This window comes from Balaenoptera musculus, chromosome 17 (assembly GCF_009873245.2).
Source record: "Balaenoptera musculus isolate JJ_BM4_2016_0621 chromosome 17, mBalMus1.pri.v3, whole genome shotgun sequence".
Classification (NCBI taxonomy): domain Eukaryota; kingdom Metazoa; phylum Chordata; class Mammalia; order Artiodactyla; family Balaenopteridae; genus Balaenoptera; species Balaenoptera musculus.
Genome location: NC_045801.1, coordinates 23108829 through 23134888, shown reverse-complemented (window position 1 = coordinate 23134888; position 26060 = coordinate 23108829). Strand labels below are relative to the sequence as shown.

The 26060-nt window shown below is 36.3% G+C and overlaps 1 protein-coding gene across 3 annotated transcripts in view; it reads right to left on the bottom strand.

The window, feature by feature from the left end:
• TRPS1 (transcriptional repressor GATA binding 1) overlaps positions 1 to 26060 on the bottom strand; it is a 255995-nt gene that overhangs the window by 185529 nt on the left and 44406 nt on the right. For all 3 annotated transcript variants that reach the window (XM_036830713.1, XM_036830715.1, XM_036830714.1), the window contains 2 exons: positions 22504 to 23432; positions 8075 to 9201 (listed from right to left, as the gene is read on the bottom strand). In XM_036830713.1, the coding sequence (XP_036686608.1) occupies positions 8075 to 9201; positions 22504 to 23432 (2056 nt within the window). The remainder of the gene's footprint in view (positions 1 to 8074; positions 9202 to 22503; positions 23433 to 26060) is intronic.

The following is a 26060-nucleotide window of genomic DNA, read 5'->3' as shown; positions in this document are numbered from 1 at the left end:
TGTCACAAAGAAAGAGTAAATGAAGTGATTTAATTTAAATATAGTTCAGTATATGTGACAACTAATTAGTCATTTTTTGTGTCATAAGAGTCTACAGGTGTGGCACTGGAGGTCACTGGCACTGTTGAATGTTGGAATGAAAAGCATCTGAAGAAAGTATTTGAGGGACAAAAACAGAAAAGGAATTACAGATGTATAGGTGGGTAACCGATAATCAACTTTTAAAAGTTGAAAATTTAATATTCAGCCTTAGTCAAGTGCAAAGGAGTAGTCTACAAAATATAATCTAAGGAAAATTGAAATTCTGAATGAATAAGATTCTATTCAATCCACTCATCTTGTATTTTTATACTGAAATAATATGATGAGTATTTACTCATTTGGAGTGCCTGGGTTTTTTTAGAAGGGTACGGGGTGATTTCACCTTCACGTGGTAGAAGAAAACACAACTAATGTCATAGCTGAAAAATCTCACTTTATGATTCACTTTCAAAAAGAAGATATCCCTACCAAACATTCAAAACAGAAAAATAAATCTTCCCATGAAATAGACAGTAAACAAGAAAAGGGAAATAAATTATATAATATGAAATGTAAATCATGGCTAAAATTTATCTTATTCTAAGACTTGATAACTGTTCCTATATAAAGTCTTCAGGACCATTAAATCTGAAATTTCTAATAAATAATGTATCCAAATAAAGGTAGTGCAATTGTGGGTTATTTTCTTGATGGACTATAATACCTTGGGTAACTTTCTCTCTCACAATGGGAATTTTCAACTTGAACCATGATGTCCATTTCAAGGTTTTACAGGCAACTGATTTATTAGGTATTGTTTAAAAGAACATGACACATAAAATACACAAATCTAGATGTAACCATCTTGGTACTCACCCTTTTAGAAACTCTGTACTAATGCACTGTGTACTTAGCTTTTTCAGATGTGCTGATAATTAAGTGCTTATCATAAAATCTATTCTTCAGAACTAGCAGAGCACACAGTTCATGTTCCTTCCCAGAGCTCTTTTAAGGTAGAAATTGTGCAGTAGCTACATTAATTTAATCAGCTGCTGCATCCAATGTTATTTGCTTTAGCCTGAGATATATATTTTATGTATAAAATATTCAATCACTGTTTAAAAAATTTTAACTAACAGACAGATGCTTGTCATCACATACACTACCAAAAAATATATACATTTTCCCACATTCTAGTCAATTAGGTAGATAATGACTATATCATTGATTTTCAAGTAGTTTTTTAATAATAAGGGAAGTTGACTATTTATTCAAATATTTATTGGATATGTGTATTGATGAGAATTTATGCCTCATTTTTATTTTAAAATTTTATCGTGTAATATTAATCACACACGTGTACACACACATATATACACATTCATATCTAGGTTTAGCAAAAAATGAAAATGAACATAATCATAGGATCATAAAATATGATTGATATATGTATATATATTCTTTATCTATAGAGAGATACAGAGTGATAAAGAGTCTATGTACACATATATATATACAGAGAAAGAAAGAATGATATTATTTATGGAGGGAAAATAATGTCTATGGTACAGTTCAATATATGTATATGAATGTAACAAATACACATGGTGTATACATATATAAATATATATGAATATATGTACACAGTTTTGTTTTGCTAGTTTTTATGAACTTCTTTTATGAACTTCTATGAAGTGGTATGAAGCTACAAATAGTTGTCTTTGATTTGTTTTTATTCGGTCAAAATTATACTTATAAGACATCCATGTTGTATTCAACTGTCATTTATTCAAATTCACTATTGTATAATATTCCACTGTATGACAAACCTATAAGTTACTTAACTAACCTCTTATGTATAGTTGAGGTTTTTTTCTTATTTGTTTTGCTTTTTAATTTTTGTTTCGGTTGTTTTGCTCTTTAAAAAAATACTACTTTGAACATTTTTGCACACGTTTCCTAGTGCTCCCGTACAAGAAGTTTTCTTCTGAGGAGTGAAATTACATGGTCTTTGGGAACAAGAGCATCTGATATTGCCAGAATTTGCTAAATTCACTTTATAAAATCATAAGTACTGGCAATTTTTATCCATTTTTTTATCCATTATATATTTTTTGTCTTAACACCTATGTTTCCTGGAATAAATAAAATGACCTCATTTTTTTCTTTGGTTAATATTTGCCTTGTGTGATTTCATCTATCCTTACCTTTCTGCTATAGAGGTCTGATTTAATTACACTGAGTATAAGGGTATGTTCTATATGATACTGTTTTTTTGAAATCTGATTTCTTATTGGCTTAGTATGTGTCAAATTTTATAAGCATTTTATATCTGCTTGAAAAGCATGTGCATTCTCCAATTGTTGGGTGTAGAATTTATGTATTTTAATTAAATCAAGTTAAAAAAAAAAACAGGGAGTTCCCTGGTGATCTAGAGGTTAGGATTCTGGGCTTTCACTGCCGTGGCCCAGGTTCAATCCCTGGTCAGGGAACTGAGATCCCGCAAGCCACACGGCACTGCCAAGATAAATAAATAAATAAATAAATAAATAAATAAATAAATAAATAAATAAATAAATACTTTTCTTAATTTGTTGCTCAAATATTTTATATTTTGAAAAAATTTTTTCTGTTCAACCTTTAATAAGGGAGGTTTCCTAAAATGTACAACTGTGATTGTGGTTTGTCATATTTTCCCTGTAGTTCTTGATCAATTTTTGCTTTACATATATATTTATTTATATTTATATTTTATATATTTGGAATTATTATATCTCCCTGATGAACTGAACCTCTTATCATTAGTAATGACTTTTCCCGCATATGCTTTTTGTCTTAGGGGCTAAATTGTATGAGATTAATAAAGCTACCTCAATTTTTCTTTGGTTTATATTTGCACCTATAACTTAGTCTATTTTGCTCTTTCAAACTCTCCATAGCCTTATGCTTTGAGTGTGTAACCTATAAACAGCTTATAGTTAAATTTTTTTTTAATATGTCTGATAATATCTTTTAAGTGGAAAGTTTAATCCCCACAGGTTCATTAAGATTTTTGATATCTGGACTTTTTTTTTACCATCTTCCTTTAAAAATTCTATTTGTCTACTTTTTTCCCATGTATCCTCTAAAAAAGGATACATTAAAAAAAAGATTGAATTTTATGGGTGTTGTTTATTTTGTTGTCCATTTTTCTCCTCTAAAGCTTTGGAAGTTATGTACTCATTTCCTACTCTTTCATTAGTTATCCCTAAAGTTATCAAAATATGCATAACAAAGTCCTAACTCACTAACTCCAGACAATTCAAGCACTTTAGAACACCTTAATTCTGATCAATCTCCCTGCAAACTCACATAATAGTGTTGCCCAATAACTCAGTCTATCCCTTTTTAACTGCATAAATTAGGCATGCTATGGCTGTTGAGACTTACTCACAGTTCCCTGGTCTTTGTTTATGTGAAAATGTCTTTGCTCTTATTTTTGGAAGGTAGTTTTGACAGGTAGGGAATACTAGGTTGACTTTTTTTTTTTTCCTTCAAAACTGAATAGTATTCCTCCATCTTCTGGTTTCCACTGTGGCTGATATAAAGTCTACTGTTAACCTAATAGTCTTTTCTGAATAGTTGAGCTGTTGTTTCTCTTTAGCTGCTCTAAGGAATCTCTCTGCCTTAGCATGTCAATTTTTACTACAAGATGTCTATGACTGAATTTATTTGTATACAGATGGCCCCCAACTTATGATGGTTCGACTTACAATCTTTAAACCTTAGGATGGTGCAAAAACCATATGCAGTCAGTAGAAACCGTACTTTGAATTTTGAATTTGGATCTTTTACTGGGCTAATAATATGCAGGATATGTGGTACGATACTCTCTCATGATGCTGGGTCGAAGCAGGGAACCCCAGCTCCCAGTCAGCCACATGATCAGGAGGGGAAAAAACCAGTACATTTACAACCATTCTGTACCCAGACAACCATTCTGGTTTTCACTTTCAGTACAGTATTCAATAAATTACATAAGATAGTCAACACTTTATTATAAAATAGGCTTTGTGTTAAAAGATTTTTCTCAACTATAGGGTACAAGTGTTCTGAGCACATTTAAGTTAGGCTAGGCTAAGCTATGATTTCAGTAGGTTAGTTGTATTAAATGCATTTTTGATTTACGTTATTTTCAACTTATACTGGGTTTATTGGGACATAAACCCATCATAAGTCGAGGAAGATCTACATATTCTGCTCAGCATAAGCTATCCTATTTTGTATCTGTGTGTTTATGTCTTTCATCAGTTTTAAGAACTCATCTGCCATAATCTTCTCAAATATTGATTGCTTATCTTCCATTCAATATTCTTTTCTTCTGGGACTCTAATTAGATGCATGTCAGAACAGCTTCTTGTATTTTCATATCTTAATATCCACTTTTGATATTTTCCATCCCCTTCCCCTCTCTTAAGTATTCTGGCTAATATCTTCAGATTTAACCTCTGATTAACTCATTTGCTAATATATTACTTAACTTATCCATATGTTTTAAATTTCAATAATTAGATTGTCCATTCAAAAATGCTATTGTTTCTTTTTTGAATATTCCTGGTTATTTATAGTCTCATGTAGCTTGATCAATTTATAAGTGTAATTTTCATTTCTTTAAACATTTATTAATTATTATTTTCTAAATGAAAACTGCTGATCTGAAGTTCCTGGGTATCTAAAGCTATTATTTGCTTTTCCTACTGATTTCACATGTAGTGATTTACATCCACACTCATATGGTAAACTGTTGTAATGTGGAAGCTCATATAAGGTTTATCTTAAGCCATACGTAACATGGAGGTGAAAACTGGAATAATTTCCTGGAGATAAATCTGTGTTTACTTCTGACAGGAGTCAGAGGAAGGCAGTAATGTTGCATCACATTAGCCAACTTCAAGGTGCCAGCTTAGAGTGAAACCCATGGATTCAACGCCCTCTCTCTGCCAGTGACTCTGGGCTTAGTCTCAATATAACTGCAGTATCAATGTCAGCATTTTTCATCCATGCAAACTTGCATTCCCTGCTTGCTCTCCCCAGTCTGGGTTTAGCTCACTTTTGGTGAAGGGGCGAAGAGAAAAGCTTCAGAACTTTCACTTAATTCATGGAAGTCTAACAAGTCACTAAGAAATTATGTTTTATCTGGTATAGTTGCTTTGTAAGGAGATATTCCTCCCACGACTCTAGAAACACAAAGTTATAACACTGAAAATGTTGATTAGGAGAATGGTAGTCAATTAGAGAATGGGTACACTGGTTAATTAAATAATATATAATAAAAGAAATGGAGTGTGAGAAACAAACATGAGTGGAATATGACAATTCTGTCATGATGTGAACTACGGGGTATCATAAGTAAATATGAAACATAAAGAAAGGAGAACTGGCCAAGTTTCACTTACTAAATGGATAATGTTGGCAGTTCAACTCAGGTTAAACTGGTTCTTTAGGAAAATGCCCATGGAATGAAATCCACACTGAGGTTTTTCTCTGATAGCTTTAAATCAACTCTCTTGCTTCTTAGCTGTAGTTATTTTATAGCTACATGATTTCACACATTGTACAGCTCTCTGTTTGTGCTATCTTTTTTAGTACACTGTAAGTCTTGTACATAAAGTACTCAAAAGCCTAGAATATTCCCCAGTAATAACAGAGTTGTGGTAAAAGTTTCCCAACATGAATAATATGAATAAATATAAATTTAACTAGAAAGATAGTATTGTGATGTGGTAAACTTCTCTCCTCCTACACTACCTTCAAAATGTAGCATTTGGGCGAAGTGCTTTGATAGCAGATTAAGTTTTCAACATTCATGAGACTATTTGTTTTCACATCCCTGGAGCCTCCACTGTTCAACTTTCAGTAGAGTTTCTTTATACTTCTTACCAAGCTGTGGCTCCTGAAACAGTAAGTCTCCAAATTTCAAATATTTCTAAAAGAACTCAAGCAGAGCACCTTAAAGGACCTAGGATCACACAAACTACATCAGGTTTTAAGAATAAGTGCGAGAGGATTATAATGACCTAGAGACAAGTGCTGCTAATTATTTTTAATCTAATAAAATACTGAGAAGGTTGACTTAAGTTGACTTAAGTTCAAAATGTACTTTCATTTTGTGTGTCCTCAGAAGGGTTCCAAGACCATACAATAGTCAAAGATTAAATTAAAACTCACCATGGAGATTTTGACTTATTCATGAAGTCACTTATTATACTGTGAAGTCAAAATCTCACAGGGATCTCATTTATTTAGATGTACTCACTGAGCACCTATTACCATCCTGGCACTACTACGCTAAATCGTGCAGATACAGCAATGAACAAAATAGGACTAGTCTCTTCCCTCTGGAGCTTACTTTCATTACTGAATATTAATTAAACTCTGAGATTATTCAGTAGTATTTTTATTCATATTTATTTCTTAGATTTTTTTTTGTTTGTTTAACCAAAACATATGGAATCTCTATTTTTCCAGCCAAGTTTTCAACCAATAGCCTCAGCTTCCTCAAAAAAAGCCACTCATCCAAGGGACCTGGTATCTACATGCATCAATGTGTGTGTGTGTTGGCTAATTTCTTCATGATTAAAAAAAGCCTCCTCCTTCAAAAAAAGAATGGGTTATCTAATTTCTACATCGCTTAAGAAATGTACATGCACAGTATACACACAAACAAGGCTCGGAAGAAAGCTAATGTCTGCTTGCCCCAGAAAAAAATAAGCATGCAGCTAACATCAAAAGAGCCAGAAACACTCACTGCAAGTGTGAACACATATTTGATCGCAGGACTGTGTCTTTCCCAGGGCTGACCTTATAAATTAAACAGTGTAAATCTCAAGGAAGTGTTTTCTGAACGTTTAGATCCACTGTGAACATTAGGATGCCCTTCAAATTAACATGTAACATTGTTAGCCTATTGTTGGACATAAACTGCTTCGTTACTGGTGACTGAGAAAACAGACACACACTGGTACTAACACACAACCTTTTAAAAGAATAGGAGGAACTATTTAAAATCTCGGGATGTGAACATTTAAATAACCAGATTTTTAAACTAGGATATTGAGTTTGCATATGGAAAAGCCCTTAAAAATAGTAAATAAAGCTCTTGACTTTGATGCTTAGAGGCATGATAACAAGAGTACCCAATACTCTGGAAGTAATATCTGAATGCACTATGCTACCAGGATTTTACTAAATCATAAGTTCCATAAGGGCACTATGTTTATGTTCTTTTCTCCTATTTTATAATCAATGCCTGGCACTATGTGTATTTTTGGAGTTAATTAGTTAAGAAATGAATACATAAATGAAATAAAGATATGTATTCTAAACTCATCTCTAGAAAGTATGAAAGATGAATTGGGAAAGTTAATGTCTATAACGAGAATAAGATGAAAGTAGAAGGAAAACACTAACACACCCTACATCTATTTACAAATCTGAAACAACTTAAGCAGCTTTACTCGCTCAGAGTGTACAGAAACCCAAAGTCACACATATTACAGAATTCTCTGCTTCACATTACTGTCTGTACGCAAAACAAGGATGTTGCTTAATTTTTTAAAACTAGAAGAATGTCCGATTTCATTTTAAAAGAAAAACGAGCAACATGTTCTCAAGCGGATTCTTTCCCAGTTGGAATAGAGAATAGTACATATTATAGTGGTATCTTTCATTTGGAAGCCGCTCCATCAAAAATCATGGAATATGGGTTCATACTTAGTGAGGACAAATTAATGAATTGCGGTAAAACCATCAGCAATATCAGCATCATTGAGAATTTTAAAATATATTCAGTAGATGGTATGAAACATAAGAGTAAACAGTTTGAAACAAGTGACCAAATTAAAATCTGTGGTTATTACATCTACCAATATAGAATCTGCAGTCTATGATCTTACAGAACATGATCTTGTTCTATAACTGCCCAAGGTCACCACAATCATTCCCAACAATTCTTGGGTCAGCCCTCTGGAGACTTTCTATCATTTTCTCACTATTTTTCCCCCGTATGGCTTACCTGTAGTGTCGGGAAATCTCTTCTTCCACCTGGGTAATGAAATCACATTTGGTACATGAGTGTTCTTTGCTTTCCTTGACAGCCGGCTGCCCATCCGATCCTTGCAGGTGATTGCCTTCTTGTTTGACGTCCGATGCTTGGGACTCATGCACGCTCTCATAATGAAAGAGGAGCACATCCACGTCGGGGGTGGAGAAGGAGCACTGGTGGCACTGGTGTTTGACTCTTGAGCTTCCAGCCGCCCCCGGAGACAAGTGCAAAAGCAAGAGCGCACAGTGGGAGCAATTACTTTTTCTGCAAGCAAATGGATAAGTAATTTCTCCAAGGTGCTTTTCTGGGCTGCAAAGGCCTCTGGGACAGAATGGACAGTGTTTAATGGTACACTTATGAATGTTATGGAGCTGTTGATAATGACGGAGAAGTGGCCCCACTACAATAACGTCGGGGCCATGGCTTTTGGAATATCTGAAGTCGCAGAACTGACAATTGTAGCTCGTGACCATATTATCCTCTGCTCCCTTGCTGGAGAAGTCCTTCTTCTTCGCCCCACTAGAGCCCTTGTCTGCCTTGGTCATTGGCTCCCCTTCTGCACTTTTGGCTAGATCATTCTGATTAATGACAGAGCCCCTGGACAGCTTGTCATTCAATTCTGGGTTAAGGCCACCTGACGGTGCTCCTCCATGCTGCTTGCCGTAATGTTCTAGCAGCTTAAGTGAGCTCGATGACTCGCAGCTGAAACTACAAAATTTACACCAGTAGTAACTGGTGGCCTCTGTACCATTTTGTCTGGAATCAAGGGGTTTGATGGGCACCGAGTAACCAACAGGAGTGTCATCTCCTGCCTTGACTGTGATCTTGTCCTGCCACTTTCCCAAGTCTCCGGAATCACTGGACCGAAGTGCAGGGATGGATTTGTTAGAGTTCTTCTCCGAAGGTTTTGCACCCTCAGAGGAGGGGAGAGAAGCTTTTATTTTGTTCGGGTGAGTCTGAAGAAAATGTTGTTCTAGTTCCGTTGATGAGTTGCCCATATAAGTGAAATTGCAGAATTTACAGCGGAAGTACTTGGTGTTTCCTTGGCAATCTGGTGTTTTCCGTCCAATGCCAATGAATGTCCCACCTGAAGTGACCTGGCATAGAAGAAATGGATGTTACTTTAAAGGTATCATTAATTCAGTGCTTTTTGTGGGAGGGAGGAGGTGACACTGCCAAGTATTCCACATCCAAAAATACAATAGTACTTCTGCTTATTATGAAATCACTTGAATAATCAGAGCCAAAGAAATTCACTCTTCATTACTCAATAGCAACTCTATGAGAGGCTCATTATGCAAAACATTTTTGGCCAAAGTATCTGATGAAGGTAAGTAATAAAAGTACTATAACTAATGCAAAGGATTTAATAATATATACTTAAAAAAAAAAAAAACCTATGAAGAAGACTTTCAATTAAAGAGGTTTTACTACTGCCTCCTTCAAATCCCATTCCCACGGAAGCAGCCAAATCACGTGGGGATTTCTTCTCACAAAGCTAAGGGTTGCCATCAAAACCAGGGGCAGTTGCTCAGAGATTACTCAACGCAGGTGTCCTCCAAGGAAATCCTCTGTTCAGTTCCTACAGCAATAAGGCTGCAAAGATGAAGTCTATCTTTTGGGTAAAATAAAGGTGCTAAGTGACCACACAAAATGGCTTATGGTTAAAGCCCGAGCATGCACAATTAGACTGAAAGTAAAATGAAATCATCGGTGGGCTTGAAATCTTGGTGAAGGAGGATCAATGTAAGGAGTTTAAAATGTTTCCCAATCTAGGACAAATGAAATAAAGAAAACCTTCCAGGGCTTTTTTTTGATTAAGGCTCTGTCTCATAGAAAAGACTCAGCCCCTCCCATGAGCGGGTCATGGGGACAGTCAAGGGCCAAAATAAAATAATTTCACCATAAAAATCACCACAGCTCTGTTTTCTATCCAAAATTATAAAATTGTGTATAGTGTTAGGGCAATCAAGGCCTTCAAAGGGCATTTTATCTAAAACTCTTCTCTGGGTGCACCACATCAGGCAGCATAACTAAGTGCCACCACCCAGCAGCCAAAATTCATTGTTTAAAAGAGTTTTTGACAGAAATGCTCCAAAGGGGGAGAAATTTCCTCTTTCAACAATCAGGGAATTTTTGAATTTTTCCAGCAACCAGATGTAATAGATTAAGCACGTGGCATAATCATGTTCTTCCTTCTTCCACAGCTGCTCAAAAATGACATGTGTGATCACTGCTCACATCCAAATCACTCCATGAGAAAAGTCTCGAGCATCTCAAAATCATTTAAAAGATTCTACTTAATATGCAAATAATATTCTTTTAGCGCACTGAGAGACATAGTTGTTCTCTACTATACAGGACGAAGATTGAAGTCCGTTCTGCCACTTGAAGAGAGGTGTGACCTGGATCAAATTATTTAACCTCTCTGGCCAACAGCTTCCTCACTGGGGGCCACCTTTAAACTTACTTCCAATATTACAGTTGGAGGAAATGTGCATGAACGCATCAACAGCTCATTTACTGTACACTAAGATTAATAAATTATGAAGTTCTCCCACAGCCGTTAATCGAAGGATGACAATATTCCACTTTAAACAGTGTCTATATTCACCACGGCAAACACCCAGATTTCAGTCTGTTGACAGCAGAGCATTATCTAAGCAGAAGGGCAAGAATGGGGGGCACCCTCCCAGGCAGCAACCTGACAATTAATCACTGGTGTAAAGATTGTCAAAGCCAGACGACACAAGAGAAGTCTAACACCATTCTAACCTAACACTTTAGTGACCAAAGCAAATAAAATTGGCACTGAAATGTAATGCATAATATTGTAAAATTCATCCATTTCGCAATTCGCTAGAGGTGAGAAGAACCTTGTTTTCAAAAACAAAATGAACCTTTCAGTGGGATGCCACCTACTCAGGTACTTGGTTCAGGAACTTCAACTTGAATCAAAAGGAGCAAATTCAGAACTATCCCAACCTTCTCTAATGTGAGCAAAGAAAGCTAGTGTACAAGCTCTAGACATGGAAATTTGCTTCTCTGAGCTACCACATTGCTTCAGAGTTGCTGAGTTTCCTTAACAGAAAATGTTTCGAACTTCTGCTTGTAGAACAGGGATTCCTGAGAAACCATGACACATCATCACGATTTCTTTGATTTTGCAATCTTCAAGCCTCATGTTCCATGCCCACACTGAGAGGGCTGAGCAAAGAGCACATACAATCTTAAGAAAGCCCTAAACTTATGATTTTGAAGGGAATTTAAATTATTATGAAGCATCACAACATCCCTTTCAGTATTTGACATCAACTTTAAGAGTCAGAAAATCCACGCTAAGAAAGACTAATATCAGGTGAAGAGAACATTTCATACCAAAAACCGCCAGTAAATCATTTTGGTCTGGGATTAACTAAGCTACTAAGAAAACTGCATTAAATCTTTAAAGTTGGCAGTGTCTATGTGTCTAAAGGTTGTGTCTTCAGCCAACTCCATTGTTTAGTATGCTTTTAATGCTTATATACTTTATGCTGAAAAGTGCCTTCAGACTACCCACTGCCCTTTCAAAAACCACCCAAGCAACCAAATAACACAAGGATCTAACTTAATGGCAAGAACAAAAATACTGACACTTGTACAGATTATCTATTTGCCTTCCTGGTAAATAGCAGTTAATCATATTAGTATTACCTATTATTAAAAGCTAATATAATATTAGAATTACATATCTTACATATTATAAAAGCCAACTTTGGAAAACATAATTACTCAGTGTTCTATTCCTTTTCTCTTTCCAAAATAAGGTTTTAAGGTTACATATGTGGCCATTTCTATGCTATCTCTATAAGAGATGTACCTTAAGTCATGGTGAAATATGACTGTTGTACAATATATCATTTAACTGAATTCTGAAATAAAATATAATTTATTATTTTAGGACACCATACCTAAGACTAAACCATACCCATTTCATGTTCATGACCCACAAATGCTGACTTAAAACAATTCTTTTCTAGGTTACACCCAAATACACAGCAAGAACAGTTAATGCAAAATCAATGTTTTGCAGCAACAGTTTATTTAATCTTATTGCCAGGAAACAGCACCTACACATTCAGAGAATTATTTCAAACTTTCCAAACGGTTGAACCCAGCAAGGAATAGAAAAACTTATTCCCTAGCTATGGCTATACTAAAAAGAGACCACAAGCAGAACAAAGAGTGTAAACTTCAGTCTTTCTTCTTTTGCTAACCAGAACTTTAATGATAACCCGTAATCCAGCAGTGCCTTTGATACAGATATCCACATTTAAAAATTCCTATTAAACTGCAAATTCTGTTTGGACTAAAAATTACACGTATTCATTCATCTATTTAGTAGCTACTGGGTATTTAGCTTGTGCCAATCTCTGTGACAGACATCAGGATACAACAGTGAAAAGCTAGACCGCAACTCTGCTTTTAAATTACTTATATTTTAAGATCAAAATTTGTAGGTAAAATCCTTTATTTATTTGTGTTTATCTTTACTTGCATTTGTTTGCTCCCAAGGGAAGTTCTCAAGTTAAATCCTGTAGAAAGACACACTATTTAACCTTCTGGCACCTCAGTTTCATCATCTTTGTGGCTATAAATAATATTGTACACTTTGCCATTTTATAGGATTATCGTGAGGATAAAGTGAGAGAATGCATCCAAAAAGTGAGCTGCAAAAGTCTACATTACTGCTGTCCAACAGAACTCTGAGTTGATGGAAATGTTCTGTAGTCTAACCTGTCCAATACGGCAGCCACTAGCTAAGTGCTACTGAACACTTGAAACAGAGCTAGTGCAACTGAAGAACTGATTTTTTTAAATTTAATTTGTCGTTTTTATGAATTTTTCATAAATTTAGTTTTAATGAATTGAAATTTAAATAGCCCCATGTAGCTGGTGAATACCATATCAGACAGCACACTCTACAGTACTATTCACATGAATGGGACTATTATTTAATAAAATGAACTATCTCTTTGAATTTCTCCCGCCAATGAAATGAAAAGACTAAACAGAAGGGGAAGTGGTAAAGTCAAACTCAAATACTTGTCACCCCTAGTATTCTTAGCTGTAAACGTAAAAGATCAATTCTGTTGTTACTAAGCTAATGCTTCCATTTACATTCCTTCTTGGACTGAAGGAATGGTATTACATTCATCTTTAGAAGTAAGCAGGAGCTCGATACACTTTGGTTGAATGAACGAACTAGTTATTGGAGATGTGAAATCTCCCACTTACTTGGGCTACGGGAGCTATACTAATTCACGGCCCTATTATCATTGACTCAACCTGACATATGGGCTTCTTCAAAAGACAAGACAAATTGCATCTTTCAACCCAAAAACAAATGACTATGGGGTCATTTGCTTGTGAATTAGAGCTATACAGAAACACCCAAGATACCTGTTAAGGCATGAAAAAGAACAAATTTTAAGTTGTTTTTCACTGATTGGGGACTCTGATGCATTTTTATTCTATTTTAACCTCAGTTCTAAAAACTCTTCCTTCCATGTAGTTTGTTCCATGCCTTTCATTTATAATTTATCTACATATGGCTTTTCACAAAAATGTTTCACTACAGAAGTTAAAAATATAAAAGGTTGGCTTTTTTTCAAAGTCTTTAACCTCAGTTTAGCTCTTTCCTCCTAATAATATGGAACAAAAACTAGTAAGAAAAGTATCTAAAAGAATATGTCAAAGGGAAAGATCTTTTAAAGCCTCAGAACTCTTAAAATGACACTTTAGCAAATGTACTTATTTTCAATGGAACAAAAAGAGTTGTTTGAACTAAACACAAACTCTTCCTCAGATGTGGTTCATATTCAAGGACTGTAATTGATAGCAACAGAGACAATTAGGAGGGTACTAATTTAAAAGGACTTGAGGTTACGGGCTGATCGTCAAAAAAGTAAAACCATGACTGTAAAAAACTAAGTTGTTAAAAATCACTGTTCAAATACTGAAGTCACAAATAACGTGAAGAAATCTGTCAGGGCCAATCTTGGCTGAAAATAACTAAATTCAGAATCAATGTGCTAATCTACATAGGGAATGTTTCCGCGTTGTACAATGCTTCAAAACACACTGCAGAATATAGAGTGTGCCTCAACGATGTACCTTTGATGGAAATTAAGTATTTAAAAATTTCAATAACAAATCTAATTAAACGGCAGTCAGCTCAGTCGCATGCTATCATAGCCTATTCTTTGTGTCGCTGGAATAAATCCCATATACATCTTTGTCATTGGATTTATAAGAGCCAACTAATTTTTTGGGGGGTGAGGGCAAAACCTAAATTGGTAGAGGTGCAAATATAAGGGTAAAATACTGCTTATCCTTAATTATCTACATTTTTATAATAAATGTTTTGCATTTACAATAATAAACAGTCTATCCCAAACTGGTTTTCTCATTTTACTCAGCATAATATCAATCTAATTTTCTATGGTTATTTGGTATTTGGACAGATAGAAAACCGGTAAACCTTGAAGTCAGTCTCACTAATTTAGAAGGTAATCTCTTAGGGGAAAATATGCAAAAGAAAACTGAAAATGCAGTGCAAGTGGAGTACATTATCCACAGTGTTCCTCTCCTCCAGCTGATCTGCCATTGCCGCTGGCTCATAACGGAGATAAACAATAATTGCATGTTTGTCCTAAAGAGGGTCTTAATGAGAAAACAGAGTTGAATCACTGTGGAACATCCTTCCTCCAGGGAAGGGTGATTTGTGGCATGCCTACTATGTGCCAAGCACTGGGAGACACAAGGAAATGACAAAGTCCCAAACCCCCAACGTGTCTGCAATTTTAGTGCATAAAGTTTCCAGGTAAATAGATGACAACAGTGGAATATGTGCTTCTGCTGAAAGCTGTACCAAGTTCCATGACCACACAGAGGAAAAGCACCTAACCTACACTGACTGGTCCACAAAGGCTTCCGGAAGGAGGTGACAACTGAGCTGTGGACAGATGAGTTGGCATTTGGGATGAGCCTCAAAGGCAGTGATCTCAGAAAGGTTTTTCAGGTGCAGGAAACAAAATGAGTAAAGCATAAATGAGGATGAAACAGTGCAAGTTGCTTTCAGGAAATGTGGAGGAAGTTTGGGGGTGAGAGAGAATTTGGAAAAGTGATGTCTTAATGGAGAGTCTACATTGAATTATACAAGTCTAATTAAAACGATCTGCTTTTTTTTATAGAAAGTAGACCTATACTTCCTACAAAACACAGGAAGACAGATCTCTAAGTGGAATTTTTAAAAATTAAAGAAAGGAAGGAAGGGAGGGAAGGAGGATGGGTAAGAGAAGAGATGGAGGAAAGGAAGGATAAAAAGGAGGGAGGAAAAAGAACAGAAAGAAACAGAAACCAAAGGAAGGCGAGAAGGGGGAGGAAGGAAGGGAGAGCAGATGAGAAGAGAAAGAACAGAAGGGAACAGAAAGAGAAAGTAAATAAGTAAAGAAGCCACTAAGAATTTACTAAGTAAACATTAAGGGTGGTGCCGGGGGGACTTCCCTGGTGGCGCAGTGGTTAAGAATCCACCTGCCAATGCAGGGGACATGGGTTCGAGCCCTGGTCCGGGAAGATCCCACATGCCGCGGAGCAACCAAGCCCGTGCACCATAACTACTGAGCCTGCACTCTAGAGCCCACGAGCCACAACAACTGAACCCGCGTGCCACAACTACTGAAGCCCACGCGCCTCGAGCCCATGCTCCACAACAAGAGAAGCCACCGCAATGAGAAGTCCGCGCACCACAACGAGCTCACCACAACTAGAGAAAGCCCACACACAGCAACGAAGACCCAACGCAGCCAAAAATAAATAATAAAATAAAATAAATTAAAAAAACAAAAAAGGGTGGTGCCGGGGAAAGAATAAAGAAGGAAAGACAGGACAAATCACTCCATTGTTTGGACAGAGATACAAATCAGAAAGACATCCAGGAGAACTGACATTTCCAGCCTGACTGACTTGAAAATGGCAGTCTAGAAAAAAGGAGAGGAACACAAAGTTGTTTTAGGGAAGGAACTAACAACTTTACTTCTACACATGTCGACTTTGCGATGCCAGTTGGAATATCGAGGTGGAGCTACCTGCCCATCAGCTGGAAAAACAGGTCTTAGAACAAACCACTGTTTATTATTAAGATTCCCAATATGTTACTGGACTCATGAAAGAATGCAGGTGTTCTTTATCTTACATCAACAGGTCATCTAAATATTAAAGGAGAATTGCTGGACAATTAGACTTTCTTTGAATTCTCAAGCCCCTCATGGTAGCCCCCAGTTTCTTCACTTTCAGCATCCGGGGACCTCACACAGCTCTGAGCATGGCTGGGGAATGAGTACACTCAAGTTAGACAGTCTAAAAGTATTCTGAGTTCCTCTGCCTCCACACCCATTCCATTACTTACTCAAAGGCAAAGAGTAAAACCTTAATTACCCAGCCTTGGAGAACATAAATGGAAGCTGGGTGCATCTCCTTAACACTGAATCTTCACAGAAAAACCAACCTAGATTGTGCCTAGTAATCAAAAGAGGGGAATACAACTCTCAGACCATCTACTGAATCATAAAATCCTAAAACGAAGTCCTTCAAACAAGGGGACTATGAAGTAAATCAAATACATGGATGAAGTGTCCCTTAATGTGGGGATAAAGCACTGCATCCTTAATTGATAAAATCAAAATTTGGCCCTTATGCACTCTATCAGAACTAGTTTCTGCAGCCAAAGTACCAGTGAAAATGAATCACAGTAATTAAGAAAAGACAAATCAGCAAAATTAATTCTCTTTTCAATGATTTCAATTATAAGCTAGTAAGTTCAAATAAGGCAGCATTACACTCCAGGGTTTGGATAAGAGATCATCTCAAAGAAATCGCTGAAGTCCCCAAATTCAATGCAATTCACAGAGTATGCATCAAACAGCCCTGGTGTACCAGTCTTATATCTCCTCCCTTACATGCGGCTGGTCTGTCTTCCATTGCTTTTCTAGTTGCAGTAAACTCAGTCTTACAATTGGGAAGGCCATATATCATAGTGGTTGTGAAGACAACTTTCTGTAGCCTATCTACCCTGGTTTATACCCCATTTACCCCACTTCAACTCTGTGAGCTTGGGCAGGTTACTTTCATCCCTCTATGTCTGTTTCCTCATTTTTTAAAATGGACATAATAGTAGTGTCAACTTCAAAGGTTTTTATGAAGATGAGTTAATTAATACACATAAAGAGCTTAGATCTACATATACACATAAGAAACCCTTAATAAATGCTAGCTCTTATTAGGACTGAATCCAAAATTGGGGGAAAAAACAGGACATATGTGTAATTTTGATTATGGAAGCTAAAAAATAAAAGAAGGATAGATCATATTTAAAGTAATACAGAAAAATAAATTTTATATTTGATTTCCAATTAAAATTAAACACGATCTTCTCTGATATTCTGAACATGCATAACATTGACTTTAAACTTCAGAATCATATGATGAAGAATTCAAGAGGTCTATGGTCTAACGATTTTCAGACACAGACTCCAGGAAGGAAATCAGAAAATGAAAGAGAACGGCTCTTTCTCCCCACTTTCCTGGAGTTAGCATACTACTTATGTATCTGTGTTTCCAACAGCTGCACATATGCTATAATTACAATGACCCAAGAAACAAAAAGCACTGAATAATCTGCTGACTTGATATGGTTAGCAGAACATGCCATTTGGAGATAAAATTTTTATTGAGTTGAATAACGCTAAATTCGATTGAATGCACTGATAACCATGATTCCTTCTTCTAAACATTCTGCTTAGAGAGAAATACAGATATTCAAGAAAGTGATACATGTTCTCTAAACGATGGCAAATAGACTGAAAATCAAAGAGGGACTGACATTTATCATACTGACCCTCTTGTAACAAAGCCAAATGGAGATTTAACCATCATGCAGGTAAAAGGATTAGTGAAGATGGTCAAACTGTTCCATCCGTGTGGCTACATTATAAAGCTCAGCTATCTTCATGATGAAAATAACCTGGTAAATGCCAGAACACTGCTTTGCTTTTATGGCCTTAGGGTGAGCATATGTTTTATTTTGCACACTTTATTACTTGTTAAAGAGACACAGTCCTGAAAATAAGTATGGGTTCATATGCCAAACATTCCGTACTCTAGAGAGAGTCTGAAGTGATTCAAGTCTCATTCACCAGCGTTTCTAAAGAGCAATTGTCCTCAACTCAGAAGAACAAAGCAACAGAACCTGCTAAGATCTACAGCTTCCCTCCTGCTCCAGGATCAAAGGAAACAGCAAGGCAAAAAATAAATATTTGGAGGTTAAAATTCAAGAAAATTCAAAATAGACCAAAATAAGATGAATGTTCTCTGGAGTTTTCTTTTTTTCCAGACCAAACTGTAACCCCCTGTTCAAATGAATGTACAGGCACATGTTAAGAATTTATAAAGCTCATGGAGTTAAATATGTTGAAAATGCAAACACAGAAAATGACTTCCTAGCTCGAAAATCTGTTCTTCCTGCTTCTAACATGACATATTGTGCAACTCTGATAAAAAATATTTATAAAACAGAAACGCAGGGCTCCTAACTCAAACACAAGACAATCACTGAGATTCTTCTGTTAACCTTAAAATTTCATTCAGGGCCAAAATGAATTTAATAGCTGGCATCCTGTAGCTCCCTTCTTAGAGGCCTGAATAATGCAGAATAACAGGAAAGGTTTCCTAATATGTAAAGGCACCATATACACTGTGAGCATTTATAAACTTGGGCTAGCTTAAACACTTTCCCGTGGGAAGCACAACTTGACAAGACTCCGACTTTTATAACTTGATCTGAGGGCTAAGAGCTCCCCCATAAAGATGATGCAAACACCCTAATGCACCACACATTAAGCCCTAATGAAACAGCAAAGTCCGCGTTTAGCAACGCAGGCCTCCATTCAGCGATGGTTTAAATATAAGCATAATAAAGCAGATTAGAAAGAAAGAGGCTGTAATTACTTTCTGAAGAACTCAATCTCTTGTCCTATTATCGGTCTATACATGAGCCTCAAGGGCTGAATACAGGTAGTAAAAATTGCATGAAGGGCTTAGCCACCATGCCACATCCATTATTTTTAAAAATTTAAGCACAATAATTGATAAAACACGCAGGGGAAATTTAAAAATTGAGAAACTAACATCCGGGTCAAGTCAATGAGTCCTAAGCTAGCCATTGTATCTTTCCTTATTTTTTCTTGGTAAAGGTCTATATCTCTTCTGATTTCAGGGCTGGGTATGCTACCTCATGGTGTGTGAGGGATCTGAATTCAACAGACTCAGAAGTGACAGTCCAGATTTTATGATGGCCCTTTAAAATGACCTCCATTATCTGGCCGGGGCTTTGTCGATTATGAAGTACAAAGAAACGTTGTTTGACACTATTTTTACAAATTCGTAATTCTTTGACTTCATGATGTGTAATAAAACTTACACAGAAGTGGATACCATCAGTAAAAGCAGGTCAAAACTTCAATTATATATGTCAAATAATCTGAACTTGGAACTAGAAATCTTAAAATTTGTTTAAATTATTTCTTTTTCCCCAACCGTATATCTCATGTTTGCACTCAAGTCAGTTTGAATTATTTAAAACCATCCATGCCAAACCAAAATATAGATCAAAGCCACAGAGTCCTTAAGTCCTCCACTTCTGGCTTCTGTTCCTTTTTTCTTGGCCTAAAATGTCATAAATCTATCATTAACCACCAACTGTCCTGAATGTTAAAAAAAAAAAAAAGTTTAATTGAAAAAGATTAATGAATCGCTCATCTATTACTTCAACGAGCTTAAGTTACAGATTGATATCAATAATTCCTGGAATGGAATGATTATTTGTCTTTAATCCTCGTATTTACCAACATCTTCTTTATCAGAATACACACAAGCCATTAACTTGCTATCAATTTCTGACAAAACTGCATTAAAGAAATTCTGCAGTCAGCATTTTACTTCCCACAGCTTTTAGTCTCCACACAGCACACATGCCAAGGAAAGAACCTCTCAAACGGCATTTCAGCAACACAAACATATGTGGGTGAAAAAGGGGGATTTCAGATGCGCTTTTATTCAATTTACGCATATAGCGAAGCTGCCTGATATTTATTTCAGCATAAAAATATTAATAAGTTATTTATCTTCAGACATGTTTCTGCATCAACATCTGGTGTGTGTGTAAAGTATTCAAGATTAACATTTGGCCTAAAGTACATTTAGTGTGCTTTTCCCAAACTGAAGAAAGTTAACTCTCTTTAGGTTTCTTTCTCTCTCCAATTGTTTCTTCGAAAGAATCAGTCACTTTTTCCATAGATCGCTGTTTTCTATTTTTAGCCATATTATTTCTCTTTGAAAAAAAAAATTGATTTTAACAAGATTATCTCCCTCCGTGCGATTTCCTACCATTTCTGTCTTCTTTACTGGGCACTGCTGCGAGGATTTAGGAGACAGCAGAGTCTAGGATCAGCTGTTTTATTTCTAGTTCTATTAGTTCAAACTCAGATAGCTCCCACATCTGTTTTATTTCTAAAATCACTGCCCAGGAAAAGTGTCCAGCTCGTTCTACCCAAACATAAACTTTACTATAAATAACTAGGAACCTAACAAATAACTGTTTGGGGGAAATGGAAGTGTGTTTAAAAATCTGAATTCTTCCAAACTATAGGCCCTTAGTAATCTTCGTTTTAGAGCCTTCCTGACAGCCCAGATCAGCTTCCCTCAGAAGTTGTCCCCAGAGTGAACAAACTGAAACCCCGGCCGGAAATCCAGGTATTAACATCATATTCCCCGCTAATTATAAAACACCATTTCACATACTGACATTATTCACTTCTAACCCTTTTATCTAAAACACGTATTTGCTTTCCAATCATAGTTTGACAGCAGAGTGTATCTGACACAAGCCAGTGAAATGATCTTTAATAAGACAGCAGTTCAAAGCATGTAGCTTTCATGCATAATAACTATGTTGGCTTAATTTGCTGCGCCACAGAAATCATTCTATTTGTGGAAATTCACAAAGTAAGATGGAATTTTGAGAGCTTTACAAAGATGAAACTGGCTTTTTAAGAGTTCTTCTTTATCTCCCTTAAAGTGAAAAGATTGCCATTCTGACGTTTTTAAAGGACTTGGAAATTTCTCTTCTGATCCTTCTTACAAGTATTGCAAAATATATTCACTACCTGTTATTTATAACCCCTTTGCCTGTCTTTCTTAATTGGCACTAGGTCAAAAGAGAGGTCTAGAACAAATGTGCTGTAGCCACTGAGTTGATAAAAATGATTGATATTTTCAGGGATTGAGGAGGTCAAATAAGTGTGATGTGATTTCATTAGTTCTCAGGTACTTCTTCTAATCATTCCTAAAGAAGGTTAATATTAAACCGAATATGTTTTGAAAACCCTGGCCTAATAATACAATAAAAATCTACAGACTGTAACAGAAACTAATACACTTTCTCAAGCTGATTGTCAGTTTCAACTATACTAAAATTGCTAAAATGAAATGAATACATTACTTGAGTCCGTTCTGCATTTCATTCTATTTGAAATGGTAGGTTTTTTTTTTTTAATCTCACATATGCCATAAGCTAACACAGAAGGGGTAGATCAAAAAGGTATGCCAGTTTTAATAAAAGTGGAAATCTAAATTACTACTAAATGCTTTCATAAATTATGATTTTCTTTAAATGCAGGAAGGAATGCTTTATTGGTCCACACCAAGGTCATTCTGGTGTCCCTAGTACTTAACTCACATTGACTTCTTTTTAAATCAATGTAAAATTTTATTCCCAAAGTTTCATTTGCAATTATGTTGCCTTTTCAGTAGTACATCTCTGCAACCATCAGTGTGACCCAACTCTGGTCCAGTTTGGCTGAGTGTAAAATTAAATCCTCATCCAAGACACAGGAAAGACCCTCCCTGAAGTAAAGGCTATAGCAAAAGATTTATAATCTAAAACTAGAACAAAGCACGAATTACTATCATGTAGAACCATAAAGATTAGTGCCATTTTTGGAAGACTCTGAAAACATCAAATTACCATGAAATATGTCCAGAAATATGAAGCCAAGCTAATTCCATGAAAATACTTTTCCCAGCCTAATAGAAATGTTGGGATTATTTTCCATGATGAGAGGCTAAAGATAACTCTGAATACACATTTGGATGAAACAGCTACAGACTGCATCTCTCTTCTGCTCCATTGAGCAGGCTACCCCTTTGGTATTGGGAGCTTGATTTTAACGAACATGTAAAAATTCACATTTCGTTACTAACAACATTTTCTGTACAAAGAGATCACAATACAAAGCACAAACCTGTACATCATAGGTCCCATTTAGTAAAACAGGCCTTGAGGAATTGATATCCTGCAGCACACCAGAAAGCACGGAACGGTTGACTTTCTGGAAGTCTTTGGAATGGCTGAACTGCACCATGTTATGAAGGGCCAAGATTTTGCTGTCCAGCTCAGCATCCTGCCTGGTGCGGTTATGCAGTCCTAAGTGATACTTTCGGAAGTGCTTAATCAGATCTGTGGGGTCGTTGCCATAGTAACCGTATCCACAGATATTGCATTTAAAGTCCTGAAGCTCTGGAGACAGAGGTGCCGGGTCTGGGTTGTCATTTACCAGTAAGTCGGTTTTCGATTTATTCAGTCTTACACCCCCATCTGAAGGCACTTGTGGGTTTTTTGAGGCCACTGAAACTGGGCTTGAGCCTTGACAATTGGCATGACCACTCTGCGCTTGCCCTGTTTCCTCCGTAGCCTTCGGTGACATCTTCTGATCTTCCTTTGTCTCCAAGGAGTCCCCTGATGGGGTGCAGGCCATATCTTGAGGGTCATCTGCCTCTGCTCTTTGAGGAGACTTCAAGGGCTCACAGACTCCCCCAGCAGCTGGAGATGAGAAAGCCAACATATTTCTCTCTGTCACCTCATCATGTGGGTAGGAGGGGAGGTTTCCTCCCTTACTGGGGCCTTCATAATTGAAGCCAGCCTTCTCACTCAGGATTGAGCTTTTTAAGTCCTTCTTACTGCTAGAAGACGGATCTTGGACATGCAAGCTATGTTCCTCCTTATTATTTAGTTCTGCAGCATCACTCTGATCCGTATTTTCTGACATCTGATCTACAGAAAATTCTTTGTTCTTTCCAGATCCCTTGCTTTCTGTACCGACAGGCTCCAGGGTCTGGCCCTCGCCTTCACTAGCAATGTTTCTCAGAGGGGGGTTCTTTTTCCGGACCATATCTGTTAAAATACAAGGAAAAGGAAGATACAGGGTTATTTGAAATTTGCAGGCATGTAATCTAATCTAGAACATTTTACTTACTCCATGCAAGGCTTTTTTTAAGGCACATAATAAAAAATTTTCTCTAGGAAAAAAAAATCTGCTATTTTTTTTTAAAATAGCAAAAAATTGAGACTGATGCCAACGATTTACATTTAGAATTATTTTTGTCACAAAGGGTGACTCATTTGTTATTTTTAAATGGTTTTATGAATACCAAGGTATTATTATTACTAGCTCTATCATCATTCCTATTACTTAATCTTGGCTGCCAATTATATTTTTTGCTCAGCTTCTTTCTTAAGAGTTGATAGATAAATGCTTCTATATTTATCCGTGTTATATACTATGTGTAATATGTACACGTTATGTTTATAGAATATATACACCTGTTTATGTTTATAGAATATACATTACGTGTTTATTTATGATACGTATATGTGTATACAAACAACTATAAAGTGAAACTCGATATTGTTACACACTGTGCAACCAAGATACCAATATAGTTTCAACCAAAATATCCTCACAGTCAAAAGACAGAAAGAGCATGTTATAAACAAAGTGAAAACTGCCCCTTTACTTCCAGAAATGGAGGATAACAAATGTTTCATCTCTGCCATACCAATAAATTACTTTAAGCCCCCTTTGGGAGACTTGCCTGAAAGAAGGGGGACCTGGTACACGTCATAGTGGCCAGGTTGGGTTTTACTAGGACTCCATCTGGCATGATGAGAACCTACCTAAGGCCAGGGTTTCTAGGCACAGCATGCTGGAAACAGTACCTATCCCACCATCAGGAGCACACTGGAAATTGACTAAAGTAAAATATTCAATTGAACCATGTGACATTGCCATTTTGTAGCTCAACATGGCAAACTGTTAGCAGTTTCCTATGGTTCACCTTCACATGCTAGCTCAACTGTGCCTTTCAAGTTAGGGTCCACATAAGAACATTGTGGGGAGTCTAATGAATCAGAACTCTAAGGGTATACGGAGATAAGAAACAAATTGTACAGTGTCAATAAAAGAATGCAGTAACAAAGGCTTGTGGAGAATTGACTTTCATGGCCCGTGTTCCTTCAGCCTCCAGCCGAAAAACTGCAAGGGCTCCGTATGTCGTCACCCCAACTGTCTCTTGGAAAAATCCACCTTCTTTCTTTACTAGCTGACGCTACCACAAGGGCAGATTTAACAGAGTTAGTTACACCATGATTATCCAAAATGTCCTTAGAAAATCTAAATTAATAGCATGTTTTAGTCATTCTCATCTATAATTTCCCACAAGTGCTGAGGAACCACACTGGCTTTGGATATATGGGCAAATCTTCGCTTCTGAAAAGCTGGTCAAGCAAAATTTGTATAATATGAATCACTGAACTAAGATAATGCACTAGATACAGGATAAGGAATCAGTTACAAGGTAATAATTCACTTTCTTGAACAATGTCAAAAACAGTGTAACTGTACTTAAGAGAGTATACTGCTCTTCTTATACACCGAGAATGTTAGTCATCAAAATATCCATAGAATCTCCCACTTGGAAAGAGAACAACAACCAAAAGAAAAACCATTTGGGGTTTCCAGTGAAGGTGATAGTCATGAGGCATGTAAACCTGCCTGGCATGGGGGCAAGGGAGGCAGTATGGTCTTCACCTTGGTGTCATTACCATTAGCTCCTAAAATTAACTCAGTCAGGTAACCATCGCTAAAAAAAAATGGAACACTAGCTAACTAATTTATCTTCTAATGTTTGCATTTTAATGTCTTATCTGTTGCTGTTGACATTTTAGACCTCTATTCCTCTGTCAGAACAGCCAGAACTTGGGAACTTGTACCAACACATGGAAGATTGGAGGGCAATTTTACTGGTAGTCAACAAAGGGAAAACTAAAAAGGAAAGAATAAAAGGGAAGCTTAAAAGAAATAAGTTACAGTCTAAAATATAAGAATTTGAGTAAAAAATATACTGTTTTAACTTGGCCTACAGAAAAGGAAATACTAGTTTATAGAGTATCAGTCATTCCTGCATACAAAAATGTGATGATTTGGTACAGCATTTCATGCATTTCCCTCCAGAATTTCCCGTTTGTTTGTTTTTCCATTGGATTTTAACATTTCCTCCATCATATAAATAAAATCTAACAGTGATGCACCAAGATGAAATAAATAAGGCTACACAGAAAAGATAAAAATCTGTATGAAAGGCAGGATTCATGAAGAAAAAAGGATGAAATAATCCAATTCATTAAGATTATCCTTCCATTCAAATGAAAAGAAAATGGTTTATGCCCATATATTAAGGTCAAGGCGATGAGAAAAACACCGACATCTTACACAGCAAGGGAACTAAGATAGAATACTTAGAAATGAACAGATATAAATATGTCAATAATTGAAAAAAATTAATGTATTTTCCAGAACCAAAAAGTTGGATCTTGCTGATTTATTATCATCATGAAGAACAGTAATGGGTCATAGTTTAAAAACTACTCAACCAGTATCTATAGTGACTGAGACAAAATATGATTGGATTAAATTATCATCCTTTCAAATTTCAGTTCATTCTTTCACCCAAGAACAGACCT